Source organism: Megalops cyprinoides, chromosome 21 (genome assembly GCF_013368585.1).
Source record: "Megalops cyprinoides isolate fMegCyp1 chromosome 21, fMegCyp1.pri, whole genome shotgun sequence".
Lineage (NCBI taxonomy): Eukaryota > Metazoa > Chordata > Actinopteri > Elopiformes > Megalopidae > Megalops > Megalops cyprinoides.
Window position 1 is genome coordinate 8,462,134 of NC_050603.1, and position 21,668 is coordinate 8,483,801.

At 43.2% G+C, this 21,668-nt stretch overlaps 2 protein-coding genes across 3 annotated transcripts; one reads left to right on the forward strand and one right to left on the reverse strand.

The window, feature by feature from the left end:
* Positions 1 to 518: 518 nt before the first annotated feature.
* Positions 519 to 7,494, forward strand: LOC118796647 (voltage-dependent calcium channel gamma-6 subunit-like). 2 transcript variants are annotated; one of them, XM_036555655.1, is made up of 5 exons: positions 519 to 571; positions 4,243 to 4,631; positions 5,719 to 5,793; positions 6,323 to 6,460; positions 6,783 to 7,494. In XM_036555655.1, the coding sequence occupies exons 2-5, from the start codon at positions 4,256 to 4,258 to the stop codon at positions 7,001 to 7,003; spliced, it is 810 nt and encodes a 269-aa protein (XP_036411548.1). In that variant the 5' UTR covers positions 519 to 571; positions 4,243 to 4,255; the 3' UTR covers positions 7,004 to 7,494. The 2 variants fall into 2 exon arrangements, with proteins under 2 accessions (XP_036411548.1, XP_036411549.1); XM_036555656.1 differs by lacking the exon at positions 519 to 571 and adding an exon at positions 1,435 to 1,464.
* Positions 7,495 to 11,165: 3,671 nt separating this feature from the next.
* LOC118796645 (voltage-dependent calcium channel gamma-4 subunit-like) lies at positions 11,166 to 18,974 on the reverse strand. The gene is made up of 5 exons (XM_036555653.1): positions 18,842 to 18,974; positions 16,675 to 16,902; positions 13,801 to 13,884; positions 12,904 to 13,044; positions 11,166 to 12,200 (listed from the first exon to the last, which is right to left on the reverse strand). Exons 2-5 carry the CDS (start codon positions 16,898 to 16,900, stop codon positions 11,347 to 11,349), a joined length of 1,305 nt encoding a protein of 434 aa, XP_036411546.1. The 5' UTR covers positions 16,901 to 16,902; positions 18,842 to 18,974; the 3' UTR covers positions 11,166 to 11,346.
* Positions 18,975 to 21,668: the final 2,694 nt, after the last annotated feature.

Genomic DNA, 21,668 nt, shown 5'->3' on the forward strand with positions numbered 1-21,668 from the left:
TATGATTATTTTCTATAATATAAGAAATTATATTATAGAAAATAAATAATGGTATAAAAGAGGTATATTTTATGAAATTAATTAAAGTGGTATATGTTGTAAAATTAATTTCTTACTGTTATGTCCACAGACAGCACGAGTACTTGGTTTTTTCAGCTGAAAAAACAACACACTACACACATTTCTAGACATGACACAAGGAAACAGTTTTCAGCCAGCCACCATTTTGGCTCTACATACCAGATATATGATTGAAAGACAAAAGATGTGTAGCACAGTTTAAGGTAAAGCCTTATACTCAACAGATTTAACATGGATTTGTTTTGGTTTTACTATTGAGGAAGTGAGGTGTTATTAAGCAAATACAACAATTAAGATGACCTCAGGAGAGGGACTCGCATTCTTTGATCTTTAAGTCTTGCCTGCTAGCCAATATTATCAAATGAAATATGATAGAGCCACCTAATGGTCTTTGATTGTCACTGCAACCCGTGCATAAACAGTTGCTCTCCATTGAACGAAAATACTGTACACCCTGAAGCTTTGAGGACGCGTGGAATCACGGAGTGCGGTGAGTTCATTTGCCAGCTGCTTGATGTCATTTTTGGTCGTGGCTGTTAAGCAGTTGATAGCCTTTATATTTCAGCTGTGGTCTTCGGCAGCAGATTTAGATCACAGACGAGGAAGAGAGAAGAACAGAGAGTGATGAGATGTATGTGTGATATGTGGGCAGGGTGTCTTTGTGGAAACAAAGAGCGAGATGATATGAAAATGACAAAATGTAGAGGGAGAAAAGACAGTGCGATCATATCAGAAATCCACAGGTTTGTCTGTTAAAGGGAGTATTTATGCCTGTTCCAATATCCAATCGCCATGCCAAAGTCAAACTCCGTCTCTTCTCCTGTGATCTCTGTCTCTTGTCCAGAAAAATTCATGCGATGAGCTGTGATGTAGTCACAACAATTTATGCAAAACGCAAAATAAGAAAATGATCAGACCGTAAAAGTCTTCAATGCAGTGCCCCCCTCTTCCACTCTCTCTTAATGTCATTAACAGGTGGTTGTTAAAAATAGAATGGAGAAACACACACAGACTGACAAAAGGACACATAAATTAATGTAAAAATGCTGGCACATAGACAGAGACAGACGGACGGAAACACTCGGACACATACCCACACATACGTGCACTAATGTATATGGATGCTTACAGAAGCACAGGCAGCTGTGGGATGTGTGCTGGTACTGTATACACATTTCTACCTGAAGGGTCCAACCATACACGAATCTCAGCCTACTCCCTCCCTCCCCCCTGTCAGAATCTCTCTCTCTCTCTCTCTCTCTCTCTCTGTGTGTGTGTGTGTGCGCACGCCTGACTGTATGTCTGTCTCTTTCTCCCCCTCCCTCCCTCCCTCTGTTGATTTAGAAGTGTGTCTCTCTGAACTGAACTACACACATGAGACAGGTCAGCAAAAGTTCATTGTTGTGATTATTCAAGTGGTCTTGGTTGTGGTCAAGCACATTTTTTCTTTGCAGGTCAGGTCAGCCATTCCTTGTGAAAGTTAGGTAATTATTGTGATATATAGTATGTTTAGCTATATATATTTAGCAGCAAATGCTATTCTTAGCAGTCATAATGACGAACATGTTTTATGCTATGCTTGTACAAATAAAAAATAATTGGCTTGAACATTATTTTTTCACATTAGTATTTCTTAGGAATTATACCCCAGCGCTGAAAATATGGTAGTATTTCCGAAAGAAATTGATGTTGATAATATTGCTTATTTTGGATTGTGATACTTTTGATATGCATTAGGAAATGTGAGATCCTAAAACTATACTGTTTATAATTGACTTTTATTTTTCATATCGATTTATGCATATTCACAAGGATATTCCCATACATAAACATTCGCAAACATAAATGTTTTCAAACTAACAGAAGCAATTTTCTTGGTTAAGATACAGAAGTGTAGTACGTATTTCGGTCTTCTGCTTGCTCGGTTCCCAGTGTCAACAAGGCAACCCAAAACTTTTCCTGCTGGGTGCCAGAGCAATGGAGACCAAAACAACTTATGGGTTTCGCGTTTCCTGGTAGTTTACTTCTCAATGGTTTGCATGCAATCGTGTTCACAACTTACATCTAGGATTGGTTGGATAGGAGTCCTGACTGAGATGGTCCTTATTGTTGTTCAGATTGTTATTCTGTCCGTTTCTTCCGATTCAAGTAATACCAGTTAATGAGGTTCAGGCCAGCATGCAAGACATCAGAAACCCCACATATGGCAAGAAGAGTTTTATGACTATAGAGCTAGTGCGACATTTTACAGACGACAAAATAGGCATTTTGGCTAGAATGCGATACTTGATAACCATTAACCTGTTGAGCATCTTGCATTAGCTTAGTGTTAGTGATGTCGTTGTGATCGCCAGCATTCGCATCGGATTAATGCATTTGTACTGCATTGCGCTCATTTCCTTTTCAAGCCTGGATAGGCTCTTTGGATCACTGCTAGAATGGCATGTTGATTTTCGTCAAAGCTTCAGACTGGTGAGCAAACTTGGAACCAAATTCTTTAGCAAAAAAAAAAAAATGTCCTGGTACCCGTCCAGATTCGGGCAATGGCATTCTTCTCGGCACGAGTTTCCTGTCAAAACACGAGTTTCTGTGCCAAACATACAGATGATAACTATATCTGCAAAACAATGTTTCATCTAACCACAAAACATGGCTCCAAGTGTTATTAAGATGCACTCCAGAAAATCTGTTCGTCTTCTTCCTTGTAACTGTGCCATCAACGCCAGATTCGTGCAGTGGAATGCCATTTTTTGGCATATTATTCCCGGATGATGTCAGCCCAGAGGCTTGAGTTTGCCTGCCAACTACTTTTCCCACAGTATAAATGCGGTACATTTTTGGCGTCCATTTCTGATGTGGTTGTGATCCACCAGCCTTCATCTTTCAGATAATTTAAGCGATATTGTGAACTGGTTGGTTCAGCTTTTTGTGATTTTTTTTTTTATTTTGTTTGTTTCACCGTCAAATAAGATGTGGAGTCAATGACTCTGAATTTAGCCGTAGTTATGGATTTTTACTATAACTATATAGTCATCAATGCATCTTTTGTTACCAAGACAACTCCTTCCTTTGTTTTGTGTGTGTAGTAAATATTGCAGTTTGTGCTTGTTATTGTTTCATTTACATTACTAGGAGAAATATAGTAAATAAGACATTAATTAAAGACATTAATTTGGCAGTCATTCTTCATTGCTCTGGATAAGATTGTTGTAGTAGTGACGTATTTCCTGAATGAATGACCCTGACAGATTATTTAACTTTGTACAGTCCAGCAGCTGTCCGTAATTATAAAACCAATGTCCCGCAGTTATTCGGTCAGGGCCAATTGTTTGACTGCAAAATGCCACTACATGCTGTCACGTACAGTGAGAGACAGCTGATCCACCATAGCTGCCAACTGTATTTAGTCTAGCTACTCTCTCTGCCACGTTGAGAGGGTCATGAAGGCTGGTCTTAAAAATATTTGAAATCATGCAAGAGGACTGCAGTCCCTGTGTGTCAGTTTAACCCATAATATCATATCATACATAACTATGATAAGACTGTCCAGGACCCAAAATTTGTTACAAGTGCATGAAGAACCATTTTTGCCGTACCACATAGCCAGTTTGTGTGTAGTAGTTCATCAACATCCTAGCCTATGTATATATTTAAGTATTTCGACACTTAGCAGGTCTTAACAACTGGCTCTAGGTGGCGATAGTATTTTGTCCTGTCAGTCAGTTCAAAATACTGGGGGGTTGTGGTTTGGGCAAGCTGCAATCTTTTATTCCACTGAGGTGTTTATCCGTCTGATTCAACAAATCAATTGAGCATCCTTCCTCAGTGCGGAAGCTGAAAGGGATGAATCATTAGAAATTTTTAAAATCCTTTACATGTTTTCTTACTTTGAAAGCAGACAGCAGTCAGAGAGAATCTGCAGTTCTGCAGAAATTCAGGGTTTCTGTTTGCATATTATTTAGCGTTCCATTTAATCTCGTCTCTGGCACCCCGGTTTTCATCTTTTATTTTCACCAAAACACTGTATTTACTCTGAGGTCCCATCTACTTTCTCTGCTCTGTTATTCCACCTGTCCTCTCTTTTCCCACCCTTCTCACAGTATCTAATTCATTTTTCTCAGTCTGTTCTCTTCTCTCGTTCTGTCTTTATTGTGTTTGCAGAGATAAAGTTGCCATGTGGTCCTCATTCATGCGGGAAGATGAGGGGCGAGCAGCGGGCGGGGCTGGGGGCGGGTCCAGCGGACTGACAGCAATGATGGGGCCGCGCGCAGGCACGGGCAAACGCCGGGCGGTAAAGAGCTCCAGATTCAGCGACAGTCAGGAAGGGCAAATCAAGCTGGTGTTTTTCCTGGCTATCATTGGCGTGACACTCACTGTCTTGGGCATGGGCACGGAATTCTGGGTGGAGCTGGCCCCGCCCAAGAGACTCTCCAACAACGAGACCTGTCTGATGGCACATTATGGCCTGTGGAAGGGCTGTCTGAAGACACTGTGGGCAACAGACATCGACCCAGAGAGGGAGAGCTGTGGGCCTGCCAGCCTGCCTGGAGGTGACTGGTCTGTTACTATACGGCTTCAGCAAATTTCCCATAGAATTACATTACACTCATTCATTTAGGGACGCTCTTATTATTACCATTAAATAATGACTTGAAGGTTACTACACACAAACGTATGGGAGAAACAAAGAAGCTCTCTCAATGATTCATGTACAAGCTGGAAGTGCAGCTATCGTACCATACAGTCTTAAAAATAAATGTTTTTAATCAATTCAGTGGCAAAACACTGTATATAGCATTGTCCCTATAACTTGCAGTATATTGATGACTGTACATATCTTTGCGGGACTCTTATGCTAATTCACATAGTCATGTGCTTCCATACACAGAATAGTTTCTAAATTCTGATTATTGCTATGTGCCTGTTGAAATCAGTGGTCATTTTACCAAGTGCAAAACAATACCAGTGGTTTCAGTTTATAGAATGTGACCTTATCAGCAGCACAAGCAAAGAAAAAATATTAGGATTTCAAAACATATAGAGGAAACAAAGGAGAGCAGCCGTGATAAAGTGCCTTCTGCCATATTGAAGCCAAGTTGCTTTTCTCTTTTGCTTTTTCCCATTAACTTGCAAACACAGGTCATTGTATGGCACTGCACCTGTAATTCATCCTTAAAATCATATTAATTAATCAGGGGTTGGTACCCGTATGTATCTGTAACTTACTACCAGGTGCATATGTGGTCCATGTCCATGTTCACTTATGACCTACCAACTGATTACAGTACAAGGATTTACTTAATTTATCCACACATTTGCTAGGTCAAACATGTACTCTTATCTTGTCAAAATCAGAGAACGGTAGTAACTGTGTGACGATATCTAGCCGTGCATTAAAGACATTAAAGGCAGCCAGCTGCCTTCCCCACAAGTGCCAAATGTGTCCCCAGCTGTCCTTAGTGATGAAGTTCACACTGCGTTGCTCTGTGTGATAAAGGGGCCTACGCCTTCACCGCTGCGCATAGCAGCTGCCCAATAGCTGTCCACTCACTGCCTGACACAATGACTGAATGTGATGGTCGTGTTTACGTCTCAGTGTAAATAAATGCGTTTCTTTTTTCCCCTCTCTTACTCTAGAATCAAACTGTACATACTTCAAGTACTTTACCTCAGGTGAAGAGGCGGTTATGTTTAAGAAGACGACACATAAGAGTAAGTATGTTTTCCTACTTTGTGTCTATACCCTCTCTAATCCGGTGTGAGGCCCACCTCTCACCCTCAACCTCAAGCTTTTTTGGGATTAGTGTTAATGTCTCATCTGGTCATGTCAGTCATAAATAAGTTGCCAGCACGCACTTAACTTCTTTTAATCCGGGGTAATTCAATAACACATCAACAAACCAAAGTAAAAAAATGTAATCACCTTGACTAAGTAAATGAAGTCGCTTTTGTGGAGGTCTTGCCATTTGGTTTGACATATTCTTTCTCACAGTGTCTTCTAAAATGAGCGACTAATAGGATCAATTGCAAATACTCCCCTTAAATCAAATATTCTACTTTGGGGGCCATCTTCCTGTGTAACTCATAACCCATTATAGCACATCAGGAGTTGCAAATAGGTGAAGGAGCTGTAAACGCAAGCAGCGTTTAACACATCCAATTTAGCTCTGTGAAATCAAGTCTTGGTGATTAGTCAGAAGGTGGCCTGTGTGCCGCTCTAACCAAAGCATTACGGTCTCAGGTCTGAGCATGGCAACAGCTGTCCTGGCTCTCCTCAGTCTCCTGATGATTGTGACAGCTGCGGTCTGCATCACCATGTCCCTCAGTAAAGGAGAGGTGTTCTTCCTCAAGCCTGCGTCCGTGTGCTTCATCCTCTCAGGTGAGACGCACCCGTGCCCAAAATCACATCTCCCTTGGCTCTCTGTTTTGACACCCCAACCACAACCTCTCACCCACACCACGTCTGCTCTTATGCCCTTTCAACCCTACAGCACTGCATAAAGCACAGTGGGTCATCAGATGCATCAGCTACTTGCTAAACAAGAGCAGAAACAACTAAACGTGTACTCAGCTGAAACGTCTTATCTCCAGTCTTATCGGTCCAGTCTCCAGTCTCCAGTCTTTATCAGTCAGTGTCATCATGCTAACAGAACCTTCTCCATGACTCACTGATTCTTTCTCTTCTCTTTTGTAACTCACAGGCCTCCTGGTCCTGCTGTCTCTCATCCTCTTCCACCAGTCGGTCCTTTCCTTCCTGGCCAGTGACCACTCTGTCCCGCTTCATCACGAGTTCTCCTGGTCTGTTTCCTGTGTGGGTGTGGGAGCTGCCATCTTAATTCTGGCTGGAATCCTCTTTTTGCTGTTCATCCTCCCATATAACCCCTGGGAAAGGTGCCTACCTCACTATCACAGTGACACCTAGTGGCATGGAGGAGTGCGTGGATTTTTACTGTTTTAAATTGTGTTATATTGCTCAGTGGGAAGTACTGTAGGCTGATAAACTAACCAATCAATAAGAATGTATTCACTAAAAATACAGAAATTATTGCATAGGAACTCACCCCATTATCTAGATAATATATGGAACTAAACAGAGTTGGCAAATAAGGAAAAGACTTGAATAAATGCTCTATGGAACCTCAAAATATGACAAATAATTATGTATGACAAAATAATTAAGTTTAAGTGAGCCATACTCTTATTCTGTGATCCACACAACAAACCGGTTTATATCTATATGTAGTGAAACTCGACTGGTAAAACTAGGACTGATGCTTCCTCTTGCATAACTACCCTACAAGATATAGCTAACTTTGAGATTTACGCTTCAGTATTGTGTATATATGGTTAATACTTGACAAGCCTTGCATTACCAAGGGTCTGGGTGAGATATAGAATTTTTAGCGGGGTGTGTTGGGGTGTGAAATTTAGGGTATCCCTGGGTCAGAAAGTCAGACTCTTTCCTATTCCAGGGGACTCAAAGAAATCAGATCCATTGTGTGACTTGGCTGTTGTGCTCTTAACCAATTCATCTCAGCTGCTTCTGTTTAAATAAAGCTGTGATGGCTTACAGAACATGTAAGGTGATAAGTACTCCGATGGAAGTGTTTGCAACGTATGTTCTCCCTTTTTACTGTAAGCGATGCAATAGGATAAACGGTGAGGAATTTGGGAGCTTCTTTTGTATGCCTCGTACCACTTTTCTAGTTTGCATTGACGTTCTTAATGTGTCAAGTAAATAAAATGTTCTCTTTTGCACTGTGTTTGAGGAGCTGTGTGCAGACCCGTCTTTACATGTGTCTGTTTCATTGTATTTGAGTAGCAAAGGAATTGTGTTTCCTTCATGGGATGTTGGGGTTGTCCACGGTATGACAGTAGTACATGCATGCAGTGCTAAAGATCACTGTCCTTCACTCTCATACTTTTTTTTGTATCTTAGTCCTTTCCTGAGTAGCATATCCGCCAACCACTCTAAAAATGTTCTGTTCGGATAAGGAGCGCATACACATCACACACATGCACACACACGCGCGCGCGCGCGCGCGCGCACACACACACACACACACACACACACACACACACACACTCACACATTCACACACTCATGCACTCACGCACTTTCGATTTGAAGTGTTTATCTACTGGTTCTCTGATACATGCCACCTATCTCATCACATCTAGGCAGACCCCCCCCCTCCTACGGTAAAAAAGTAGACTCTTCCATTTAGAGGGGAGGACAATGCATATGGCAAGAGAGAAGTTGGTGTCATTTCAGAGCAACTGTGTTATTTTTATTTGAGATGAGACCGAGGGTGTGTTAGTCCATGACTTTGAGGGGGTTATTAACCCAGTTGCACATTATGTGCACACCGTTTGCTGAGCCGGACTCCGACAGGAAACACCTGCCCATCCCCCACGAAGACAGCTGTCATTGCCCCCATATGGACACTCTTAGGGCATTTTTCATGGTTTCCATTTTATTTGATTAAACCACACAATACTGCACTAAAACCTGAAGAAGACTGCTGCACCATGCCTGTTCCTTATTCTTTGAGCACTGCCCAAAGCAGCAAGTACTCCTCAAGTGGATAGGAAACACAGACACTGATTTCTATCCATGATCTCTGAATGTGCACTCCCTGCCAAGAAACACACACAAACACACACACACTTTCCACCTGCTCAACCACATTTAACTCTGCTCTATCCCATTTCAACCTGATGTCACACCACCACTCTCAACGATTCCCCCTGCCAACACACACACACACACACACACGCACACACATACACCTGCTCAGCTGCACACAGTCTTGCTCTACCCCGTTTTAACCCACTGTAACACCATCCATCTACACATGGCCGCAGATCTCTCTCAACAGCCACCTCCCAAACGCAGACCCAGACCCAATCTCTTCCACCCCTCTCAGGACCATGTTGAACTCTACCATTAATTCCCCACAGTGCTTCACCTCTACCCTTAATTCCTGCTTGCTGAACCCCCTCCTTTTCCTCGGCTTCTGAAACGTGAACCAGTCCGGTTACCTGACACGCTGCCCAGACTGTATATTTAGACACTTAATAGTTTCGCACTGGCGCGCTGCAAGCACACAAACGTGCCCGTGGGCAGAGATTTGAGGGTACGGGGGACAGAGGGAAATCGGAGGAGAGGTCCACGCCGCCACACTGGCGGTGCACAGCACCACCTCGCACAGAAAAGAAAGCGAGTCGCTCTCATTGACCTTCTCGCTCACCTGGCCGAGGTGCTCCCGGTGGTCACGCAGGACGGCAGCGTGGTTCGTCTCTTCACGCGCGTTCTTTGCACGCTTCCCACCCCGCCGCCCGGCGCGCGAGACCTCTCGCATCGGCATCCTCTCGACGGGTCTTACCTCACGTCACCTCCCGAAGCTCTCTCCCTCACTCCCGCCCGACGTTAATTCACACCCCACTCATAGTGTTCCATCAGGAACAACAGAAAAAAATAGGCAGAACTCTGAGTTTTTTTTTCCGCTCTCTTTTAGTACAAATTTCATGCAATACAGTCTTTTAGTTTATCACACAGTTAGATAGATCTTATTTATCTATCTATGTATCTATATCTATATGTATGTATGTATGTGTGTACATATACCTATGTATATACATACATATATATATGTATATATACAGACACACATACATATATATTATTATATAACTATATTCGCTATGTTGCCACACATATACGCTGCCTTGGTCCTACAAAAAATTATTTGACATTGGACCCTGGTAGCCTTCATTTCCACACAATATTCCATTCAGTACTGGCCTGGGCTATTGTCAGATAGACATTTGTCAAGGATTTGGACAACGTTTATGTATGTATGTGTTATCATGAAGATAAACTTATGGTCAAAAGAATTTGTCTGATTATACAACACAGTGGGTTTCTAAAGTGCGCTCACCTGTGCTGAACTTCCCATCTGTAGGAAGCTGATGATTAGACACTAGAGGGCGCTAGAGAGATGCCACTTCTGAACACTCTACATTAACAAAAATGGGGAGCTCAAGCTCTGTATCGGTACCGTTCTGAGAAAAGTATATAATCAACACAAACATATAATCCCCTCAAAAAATTTCAATATACTTTTGACCATCAGAGTATCCATATATCAAAACTGAGGTTTATATAGTTGTACATAATTATAATATAAATATTATTTTTTTAAACTTTAATCTAAAATTATTTTTCCACACATATTCTTTTCATATGTCATTTTTAAATGATTAAATAATAGATTCTTTTTTTTCTTTTCTGGTGAAGTCCATTGTTTGGTATCATTCCCCCATTATAAATTGTTATTATCAGAATCTGAATCCTGTATTCCTCCTCTGATATTTCTGAATTGTAGAAATATATTTTTATGTAACCCCTCAAATTCACTCTTCTGTTAATCCCCCGCCCCCAAAATTACATCAACTTCAAACCATAACAATTAGAATATTACTACTACTACTAAATAAATAACATCAATTCAAATAAAAACCATGACAATTCTTACAGTATGTCCATCTAATGGTTTACCAGTCATTCGCTGTATCAGTCAGTAATTGTAAAAAAAAGAAAAAAAAAGATAAACTGGTCAGAATTCAAAAATTTTCACCAAAAATAAATCTTACATAAAACTATTATTATTATTATTATTTGAAATTATAATAAAATAAAAATAATAAATTCACTCTCACATATATGCACACGTGCTTGACACTTAATGACATCATCAGATTTTGTGTCACTGTGCAAGGAATCACAGTTTCCTCATTTTTAAATAAAAAAATCATTAAAAAAACTATAATTCCAAAAAAGAACATTGCAATCACAGATCAACCCAGCAATAACAATTACAACAATAACAACAACAGTAATATGGTAATATTCAAAAAGTTACAGTAATCTAGAATATAAAGCACTCGGAATTAAAGAAAAATAATAACTAAAAGATTACCTTTACAGCCCAACACGTGTGTTCTTTAAAATAATGAAAAATATGTAATAATAATGTTGTTGTTATTCTTGTCATTATTAATCTTTTTTTTCTCTCTCAGTAACCTACTCACACTATTTAAAGACAGAGAGAAAAGGGAGGGTATGGGCTCTCTTCCTCCCTCCTATTGCACTTCCTGTTGTCCCATCCCAACCCCTCTCTCTCTCTCATCCTTTTTTTTTTTCTCTGTTCTGTGTGTTTATATCGTTTCTCTCGCCCCTACCCATCCCTCTCTGTGCCTCTACACTGGCGTTGTCTTCCTGTTCAGGGTGTTGGAGTTGGAGCTCTCTCTATCACCTTTCCCTAACCTATCCAGGGTGCTCATGCCCCTGTCTCTCTCTATTGTGGACGAGGAAAGAGGTGGGGGCTGGGAAGACGGGGCGGAAGAGGATGAGGTATTGAGGGGAGCATTGCTATTGGAGGAATTCTGGGCTGACGAGGGGTTGTTAGACTTCGACAGGGAGGGAAGGGTGCCGCCCAGTATCACCCCGCCTCCACCGCCCCCGCCGCCCTCTTTCGGGAAGCAATTATGCAGCTGGTACAGGGTGGCCCTGTCCACCGTCCCGTACATGGGCGGGCCCCCCAGAGTCCCCAGGCCGGCCAGTTTGGGATCCCGCGAGAGGGTGTACATGGAGATGTCGCCCCCCAGGGCGGAGTGGGAGTGGGCGTGGGGGTTGGGCAGGGTGGAGACGGAGATGGGCCCCACGGGCCCCTGGGAGAGCAGCGCCGACGGGGTCAGGCCGAAATTCTTGCCCCCGCCGCCCACGGGGGAGGGGTCCCGGGAGCGGGAGGGGTCGGTGGAGCGGGAGCTGGAGCGGGAGCGCTGGCGGAAGCGGTAGCTGGGCAGCCGCAGCATGGCGTGGGTGGTGCTCTTGAAGAGGTCGGTGCGCGAGCGACAGCGCAGCTCCTTGTTCTTCTCGATGTAGATGTTGACGGCCAGCACGCCCACCATCTCGGCCAGGATGAAGGACAGGCCGCCGAAGTAGAAGGACCAGCCGTAGGAGTAGTGCCACTTCTTGTCCTCGTCCTTCTTCGGGGAGATGTCGCTCAGCGCCGCGGAGATGTAGACGATCACCCCGATGATGTTGCTCAGGCCTGGGAGGGGACAGGAGGCGACACAGTCAGGAGCAGAAGTAAGGAGGTACAGAGGAGAGGGGCCGTATGGGGGCAAGGGGCCATTTAGGAGAAAGGGGCCATGCAGGGGATAGGGGTGAGGGACAGTAATGTGGGAGAGGGACAGTTTGGGGGAGGGGGGAGAGGGGGAGAGGGGAGGTATGGGGGAGAGGGGTTGTACAAGGGAGAGAGGTGAGGGACAGTATATAGGAGAGGAGCAATTTAGGGGTGAGCAGAGAGGGGAGAAGGAAGGTATAAGGGCAAGGGCATATGGGGGAGGGGGTCATACAGGGGAGAGGGGTGAGGGCAGTACATGGGAGAGGGGCAATTTGGGGGAAGGGAGAGGTATAGGAGCAAGGGCATATGAGGGAGAGGGGTAGTACAGGGGAGAGAAATGAGGTACAGTATGTGGGAGAGAGGCAGATTGGGGAAGAGGGGAGAGGGGAAGGGGTGGTACGGGGCTGGTGGGAGGGACAGCGTATGGTGTAGAGGCAGTGTGGGAGAAAAGCAGGCAAAGAGGAGGGACCAGGTAAGAACGGACTAGTGATAGGGGCGACAGAGCTGGCTTATGTAAGGAGGCCTTACAGCAGATTCAGAGGACAGTCTGGTGAAAAGGGACCGCATTAACACCAGTGCTATCAGAGACACACACACAGACACACAGACCAAGTCTGAGACACATTACCCGCAGCCACAAAGAGGATGCCCGCGCCCAGGATGATGTTCCTCTTGCTCTTGTAGAAGCGGCTAGCTGCAACACACACCCCGCCCAGCAGGAGGAGAATGGCGCTCAGGATGGGGAATATACTGGACGCCCGCACCACACCTGTAAAAAAGGAGGGGGGGGGGTCAAAATTCGGGGTGCCAAAAACCTAGTGCTGCAGTGCCATTACAGTTTCGTATCTCTGTTCCATCTTGCGTGGTAATTGTTTGGAGACATTGTGTGAAAAGGAACTTCATCACTTTGGAGTCTGTCATAATCGAGTGTATATTACATCACACTGGTGTCATTGACGTTCTTATCCAGAGAGAAGGGTACAGGTTTACATGCTAGCCATTTATACGGCTGGATAGTTACTGAGGCAATTTTTGGGTTAAGTACCTTGCCCAAGGGTACAGCAGCAGTGCCCCAGTGTGGAATCAAACCACCAACCTTTTGTTTACAAGCCCTGCTTCTTACCACTTTGCCACACTCCTACCCCTCTATATACCTGTATATAACAGATATGACTGCAGCCTGCAGGGTCCAGATATAAAGACATTCCACTATTTCTTCATTTTCATCTGCCCCATTCCTCTTTTGCCTACACTGCCACCCCCTTCCCCCTAAAATCCAGCACTCCTGTCTCTGCCCCCTCTTCCAGTCCCCCACCTTCCTCTCTGTTATGTCCCGTCCCCTGCCCCCAAATCACTTCCCCTGTCTTCCACCTTCTATCCTCAACCCCCCCCCAGCAAGCCTCTGTCCTCAACCCTCCCATAATGGAGCAGGTGCAGCAGCTAATCAGACTATACATATCCCCAATCCCATGACCCACGGACCCCTTTCTGACTGCCTCCCTCTCACTCCCTCTGCCCCTCTTACGTAGAAGGTACTCCGCCCCGTCATGGTCATAGTCAGCATCCTCAGGGAAGTGATTGATCTGTGAACACACTCCTCTTTTCAACCCTGAAACAGAGAACAGAGGCAGAGATAGAGGGTCAATTCAGTATGAAGAACAACTGACTTAACGCACACTATGGTATATCTACACTGAGACTACATACATCAAGAGAAAGTACAATTAATAAACACAGTGTCTGCACACTGACTGAGCTGACACTGATGACTATATGTTCTAGTTTTAAGAGCAACAGTCATCAGCTATTGATCTCTCAATTGCTTTCCATATAAGATGCAATCCCCCCCCCAGAGCACAGACTGGTCACTTCAAATCTGCAAATAATATGACATTTACAGTATTGACTCTATCGATATTGAATGTATTGCTTGTAATGCCCTATTCACCACGCCACAATAGACACACACGGAAAGACACTCAAGAAATGCAAATGGACGACTACCCAGAGCGGCCTTGATGTTTTATTGCAGACAGACAGATGGGACTGTGGTGACAGCAATGACTGGTGTAGATGGATGGAATTCGGCAAATGATGGAGTTGTGAGAGACAGACGGAGGGAGAGATGGACACATATGGGGTCTTGTCTTTTCAGGGCTGGCCAGCGAGCTGCCTGAAAGAAAGAGATGGGCAGTATAACAGGGGGTGTCAGTTCAGCCGAGGAGACACTGGATCTCAGGGTGCTTCATTACCTCCGATCTGACAGGACTTACTGGAGCAAAAGGGCAAATTTAATTTCACTCACTGCTTTCTTGTCCTTATAAATCATGTTCAGTTGAAATAAAAATGGCACCAAAATAAGTTGGGGCTTTTTCAGAAACTGGTGCTGGTACTTTGGAGCATGATTGCACAATGTCTTTTTAAAAAGTGACCATTTCCTATCAAGAAATTGTCTTTAAATAAAGCGCTTTTGTAAATGTGTATATCCTCAATTTTATCTGGTGAATTTTAGAAAAATGCATGTGTACTGCTACAATTTTATACGGAGGAAATGGTCAAACTTTCCCCCTTCCAAGCTCTGCCTGACTGCACTCAAACAGCCAAAGTTGTACTTAAACCCTTGGATTTTTTTTGCTTGTTGCCCAACTGCAATGATGTTTGATCTTATTTTAAAGCTACCACATTTGAATCATGATTTTTATTTGGGCATTGGTGCTGGTGGCCCCATCCAAGTCTGCCATCTTGGCGGTTTTAGTAGGAACTCAAAACAGGATGCTGAAGTGTTAAAGGGATAAGAGAAATCTGTTTACAAAGGGGGCTTTCTCCATCTAAACTCCATAATCAGGCTTTAGTTTTCCAGCTCCTGGCTTCCAGACAGGCGGTTATGTTACTTAAGTTCTTAATGTAAGGGATCTTCTGGGTGAAGTGTTCCAGGAGTAACTCATGGGTGCCTTCACGCTTTGGAAATGTCAGGGACCAACAAATGCATGTGTTTAACCACCTGCTTGCATGTTCCATGCAAAAACTGAAATGAAAAATAGACAGACAATTCCCAGGCTTAATTTCTCACAACCCCTGGGCTTATAAGCAGGAACACCACAGCTATAAGCTATACTCTCAAAACTGAAGCTGTATCTTTAGAGCAGATTACTGCACACACAGTAACTTCTGCAATGTTGCCTCAAGTCCAACCCAAGTTAGAACATCTGTTGAATATGCTTCATCTCCTTCTCTACCCTTTGTACCCACTGTACAATGCAATTTACATCAGCTTTACAAACAGATGTGTTGAAATGAAAGTTGAGTATATGATATATTAAACATCATATACAGCAATGGTGTATATGAAAATGTATCTCATTTGATTTCACACTTAAAAACAATTATAACTGACAAATTTCACAAAGTAAGAAACGAGTTTACATTGATTTACAAATATATTACAGTACATCCTGGAGCTGTATTTGTGGGATACAGATTCTGCCAGTATTCTTCAAAACACAGATGCTACAGATGCTATTTAATTTACAATTTTCATGTATAAAATAATAGATTGAGGAGTAAATGCCCTGAAAAAAAAAACTAAAATTGATTTTAAATATCTATATAAAATGTCCTCTGCTGCTCGTGCATAATTAAATGGAATACACTTATTTAGCCCTTTTCACTTTAACTGACACACTGTTAAACCTTCTTCTCTGCCATGTATGTCTAATGGTAATGAGGTAGCATCGGGAACACACTCACCCATTCAGGGTTTGGGCAACAAGAGTATGACAGAACCAGATAAGCCCATTTGCTTAAAATGTCCAAAGCTTTCACCAACTCTACCTTCATATCCAGGTGAAATACAACGTATTTAACCCCAGTCCTTCAAAAAAACAGCACAGCTGCCTGAACTTCTACCACAACTGAGCCAAAATGGGAGCAGTTTCAGCCAGAAAAGACAGCCCAACGCACTGCAGTCGCACAGCCATTTTGGCTCAATACCCTTATTGACTTCAACAGCCACATGCTCTCTAAACCGAGCCAAGGAAGCAGGGGCTGCATTCCATACACAGAGAGCAAAAACAGTGGAACTCCCAGGCAAAGGAAATCTATTGCAGAAGAGCACGCTATCTGAACAACGCTGCTTCAGGGAGGCTTCTGACGTAAAAAATCAAAATGTACCGTATTTAGTGCAGTGACGAAATCAAATCCCCCCCCCCCCCCCCCCCCCCCCAACCCTGTCAGCGATGACAAAGAAAATGAAAGCTTCATGCTACGGAGCGTTTCGTATTTTCAGCCGCCGCCGCCACAAGGACCACAGCTGTCCTCCTCGGCAGAGGCATCCAGGCATGAATCCCACAGAGCCAACCAGACCCCACCCTCACAGCTGGAGCTGAGAGCGACCCCTGACCTTCCAGGCAGCAGATCCTCCAGAGGCCGGAGTGCGTGAGGGCGCCGGGGTCCTTGCGGTCCTTGTTGTGCGGGTCGTCCTGGGTGGAGTTGGCAGTGCTGTTGCAGATGAAGGCGCGGGCGTACAGCCAGTAGTCCGTGCCGATGGCCACCGTCATCAGGCCGAACGCCGCAAACGCCCCCACCGTGGTGAGGAGGATCTGGATCCCCTTCTCACACCACACCATGGCTACCAGGGGTGGGGGTGGGGGGGGTGGGGAGTTGGAAGGGGGCACAGACGTCCGAAAATCAGGTGGTGTGTATGGCGTGGGGTTCCGGGTCAGGGTCAGGGTCAGGGTTAGGATTCGGGTTAGGAAAGGGATGTTGAGATGTGTAGAAGGGGAACAGGAAGCAGCGGACAGGATCAATGGAAGTGAGTGAGTGAGCACGTCGGTGTAGAATCAGAACAGGAAAAGAGGGAGTGAAATAGAGGGAAATAAAAGGAAGAACACCATGAGGGAGCCAATCACGACAGAGAGACCCAGAGACAGTCAACGCATCAAACGCATTCAAAGTACGTCACGCGAGACCGGATTAGTGCGGCATTTGCGTACAGGGGGGTGTCGAGCGTGGAGCTCACAGGAAGTCACAACACTTTCAGCGTGATGACAGGCAAGTGCGTGACACGGCGGTGCTGGGAACACAGCAAAGTCATGTAACGCCTGCGACACACTCAGACACAGGGGGACAACGTCCTTCAAGGTGTAAGTTGCAAAGCACATCACGTAACATCAGTATCAGACAAACGTGTGACGCTGCAGGGAACAAAACATGGGACTATGAGATCATCAGCAAGCCCCTGGGTTTTAATGTGGGACTCTAAAACCTGAAGCAGTTGAGCATGTGCAAATTCAGAGAAACAGTGGCTCAGAATCCACTGCCGCTGCCCCATATTATCTAAAAATGTAATAATCTCAGCCAGTATTATTTTAATTTCCCTCATAATTGCAACGAATGCCACCTCCACAAGAAAAAAAAACGCATTCTCCTCTTCACGAGTATGCAGCAAAAATGTCCCAGGCCGCATTTGCATATTTAATTTGCATTTCAAACACCACCTTTCCCTGACATTTGCATAAAATTGGGTGGGTACAAGTTTCTACACAAAGTAAAACCTGGAACAGTATACGTGAAACCCCGGTCAGTTTGCTTTCACACTAGTTACGAGATAACAGGTGGAAATTTCACAAATAGGACTAGCCTTGATGCAAACCGCAAGCTGTAGTAATGAATTTAAAACATGAGGAGACATGGGAAAAAAGCTAAGTGCCTACAAGCAGTTCTACCTCATGAACAGTAGAGGACAGGAAAAGGTTCAGCCTCGGTACAATTTGGCTCAAAAAACTCTACATTTTTTTTAAAGTCCCCATGTGGACTAAAGATGTTGCCTTTTCCATGCTGATTATGTAATAGCAGAATGCAAAAAAAATGCAACACAGTTTTTTTTTTGCTTTTTGTTGTTGCTACATAAATACAAAAGACTTACATTTGAAGAATTGAAATCCCTGCATGAAAAAGGACAGGTAATACATAGACTCTAAGACCACAATGTCACTCAGAGGCTAAATCAGTTTGTTGGACACAGCCACACACCACCCACTGCGCTATCACATTTGGTAGTTGCCAGAAATTGGCCTGTGTTTTTAGACCGGAAAAATGTCATTTCACATTTTCCTACTGATTGTCAGCAAATTATGCTGTAAAAGCTGTCCTTTAAAGTATAACTCTTATGTGAGTTCACATTTTAAAATGTCCAAAATTAAAAATATAATCACATAGTGACTATAAAGACATCGCTACAGTACAACTGACAATGGAGAAACAGCCTTGTATTTACTAGAAGCTGTGGTTATTGTTGCTCAATGTCAGGATGACAGGATTATACTATTGGCAGGACATGAAATGGTCCAAAAAAAAAAAAACATTTACATATGAAGCACTGACACTGCTAATCTCTGCATTTTCCTCAGACTCAATGACATTGTGCTCTTGTACAAAGTTTATACTTAAATGTACACTGCACCACCCCCACACTAAATGCCACATTCTTTACGGTGAATGAATACAGTTTATGATATTAAGTGACATAATCAAAAGAGAACAATCTTCCCATTGTTTCTGATGTTTACCTGGAGGCGTGTTTCTCCCCTTTCCCTCAATTGTTCCTGTCTTCTTTTCCTCGTTAGTGAAGAATGTGCCCTCCCCTCTGTCCAAGCAGCATCCATCGACCGTTTCCCCTTTCTCTTTCTCTCTATCTCTCTCTCTTTTTCTCTCTCTCTCTCACTGTCACAGTCACTGTCTCAGAAGCTCACTTTGAACCAGTGTAGGGTTTTCTGGGTTTGTTCGTATTTCTGTTGAGTTCTTCACTTAACGGGAGTTTTCATGACAGGACTCATAGCTTTGTTCCTGGAAAAAAAAAGAAAAAAAAGGTTAAAGAAACTGGGATTACACAAAACAGTAGAGGTATGCAGATATTATTTTAAAAAAAAAACTGAGACAGTTCATCCCCCTCCTTAATCGACAGAAGAGAAGAGAACAAGTATGTTAGTATCCATACAAAGAGGATGGAGAAATGTATGAAGAAGTTGAGAGAGAGGGAGGGAAGGAAAGAGCATGTTCTATCCTGTTGCCATGGCAACATTGAATTCCAAAGTCTAGATCAGAGGAGAGAGTAGAGAGTGAGATAGGCCAAGGGAGAGAGAGAGATGAAGGGGAATTTTGCTTGGATTACACAGCATATAAATGCTGCTTTTGAAGAACAGGGCAATATATGAACAAGGGACACAGAAATGTTCAGGCCATCATTTTACACTACTGGACAATATTCAAAAATGGCATCTACACTGAGGATGGGGGAAGCTACACGCACCTTAGCACAACAGTGGTACATGTCCGCATCATGACTCTGTCCTAACCTGATGGGAAATGTAGTTCTTTCGAAATACTCAGATATCATTACCTGTCATGCTCTACTCTCTAGTAATACCACATCCCCTGAATAATACAGTGCATGCATATTGTGTTAATAGCCAGCAGTTCGTTTCTGAAACGCAGACAACATCCAAACGGATTTACAACCTGGCCGTAGCACAAGGTATGTCATGACAAGAATGGTGAATGTTAATGAGTGCCCAGAAGAATGGGTGGGAGACCTGGATGAGGAAAGGTAATGGCTGTGCTTCCTCCTTGACTTAAAGGCCATCTGGGATTCTCCTCTGAAAAGCTTAAACCCACGGAAAGTGTTTAGCTGGATGTACCAAGTATTTATAGATCCATCCTATAAAAGCCATATGGTTTATCTGCCAGGTATGTCCAACTGAAGACATACTCTTGGCTTTCATCTTTTAAAAAAAATTACACATATTTAATTCTCCTATGGCACTTAATTGTTTCAAGCTTGTATAGCTGTCTGTGTATGTACAAATAACATCAGTTTGGCAAACTAGTGATTATTCTTTTGAAAATGTCAATGGTGTGCTTTCAGTAATATAAACAAAAGATACATAAGAGACGCAAACGAGCATAATCAAAATTGTTTCTCCTATGTTTATGTTGTGAAAACAGTAGCAGAGAAATGTACAGGGCTATATGACAGCACTGCATGTAACTGAAAATACACATCATGTAAATGGCCTCCTGTTAAATGTAATGCATGCTGAATTCACATTTTATGGGTAATGCAGGCCTGTTTTAGCCATGAGCTGTTACAACACAACTTCAAATGTACCAAAATAAAAACTGTACATACAGTTAATATCAATACCCATACATGTCGCCAGACATGTATATATTTTTTAATGTAACGCTGCACCCCTTCTGCAACACCCCCCTCTAACCCCTTACCCCTGAAGATTTTCATGACCATTATATGATATCATCAAAGATGACACTTTACTAGCCTTCACTGGTACGTCGGCTGAATTGTAATGCTACCTCTCCCACAAGTAACAAGGCCCTTTCCAGGCCGAGACAACCCTGTCCCTCAGCATTCTCTGTATCTCTGTACCTTCAAATGCAGGGTGACAGAAAGCCCTTTGGTCATAAAAATATATCCCACTCTCGCCACCGCTTCACTCATATTAGGCTTAACTAAAGTAAATCTCCACATCCTTAGCGCTAACGTGCAGTATTTCACACAAACGCCGATACGTCGTTCTTTCACGCGTACAGAATCACAATGCTGTATAGGTGGTAATGGCAAAACGGCACTCTGTACTCAATTTTACAAGACCGGATTTTGGCCAAACAGAAAGTAAAAAAGACGACCTGGAGCGTGATTCAGAAGCAACAGCACACTGCATGCATGTCATGTTGGATAAGAACACACTGGTAACAGTAATTCCTTAAATATATGCATGTGTGTGGTCAGTATTGATAATCAATGTTACATTTGGACAGCTTTTGGGAAAACAGTCAATACAAAAAACAATGTAAAATGATTATTTATTGTCCGAAGCATTCATTAAACCACAATGGAACTATGATATCACAACAAAGACGCAGTGGTTCAACTAGAGTTGAATACTTATGTTTCCAATCGCACGATTATGCTGTAGCCTATGCGTTGCTGTGTACATTACTGGTTTCAATACACAGACCGAACACCTGTGAATTTTGACAAGAGGACACACAACACTACATACAATACTAAATACATATGCACACGGTATACATCACATGCACAGCGCTATACCGCTGAAAATGGACGCCTTGTGTTATATACGATCAGTTTATTCGTTCGTGTAGCAGCGTTTCACATAGACGTGCCACTTTAAACGCCGTGAAAGTGGATTGCTTTACAGCAAATAGCCACATACACAATGTTATAAAAAAAAAAACTGTATGCACCACACATCTAGCCAGCAACACATTAAATACTATATATTTGGATTTGCGTATGCGTTTGTATATCACTATATGTCCCTAAGCAAAACAATTGTCCATATTACTGCATTA

Bases quoted from the DNA above. Each gene is read 5' to 3' on its own strand.
- LOC118796647 (XM_036555655.1), top strand. From the start codon at position 4,256: ATGTGGTCCTCATTCATGCGGGAAGATGAGGGGCGAGCAGCGGGCGGG. The intron at 4,632-5,718 runs GTGACTGGTCTG...CTCTTACTCTAG, and splicing joins GCCTGCCAGCCTGCCTGGAG to AATCAAACTGTACATACTTC. The intron at 6,461-6,782 runs GTGAGACGCACC...TGTAACTCACAG, and splicing joins CGTGTGCTTCATCCTCTCAG to GCCTCCTGGTCCTGCTGTCT.
- LOC118796645 (XM_036555653.1), bottom strand. From the start codon at position 16,900: ATGGTGTGGTGTGAGAAGGGGATCCAGATCCTCCTCACCACGGTGGGG. The intron at 13,885-16,674 runs GTCAGGGGTCGC...TCTCTGTTTCAG, and splicing joins GAGGATCTGCTGCCTGGAAG to GGTTGAAAAGAGGAGTGTGT. The intron at 13,045-13,800 runs GTAAGAGGGGCA...CCTTTTTTACAG, and splicing joins CGGGGCGGAGTACCTTCTAC to GTGTGGTGCGGGCGTCCAGT.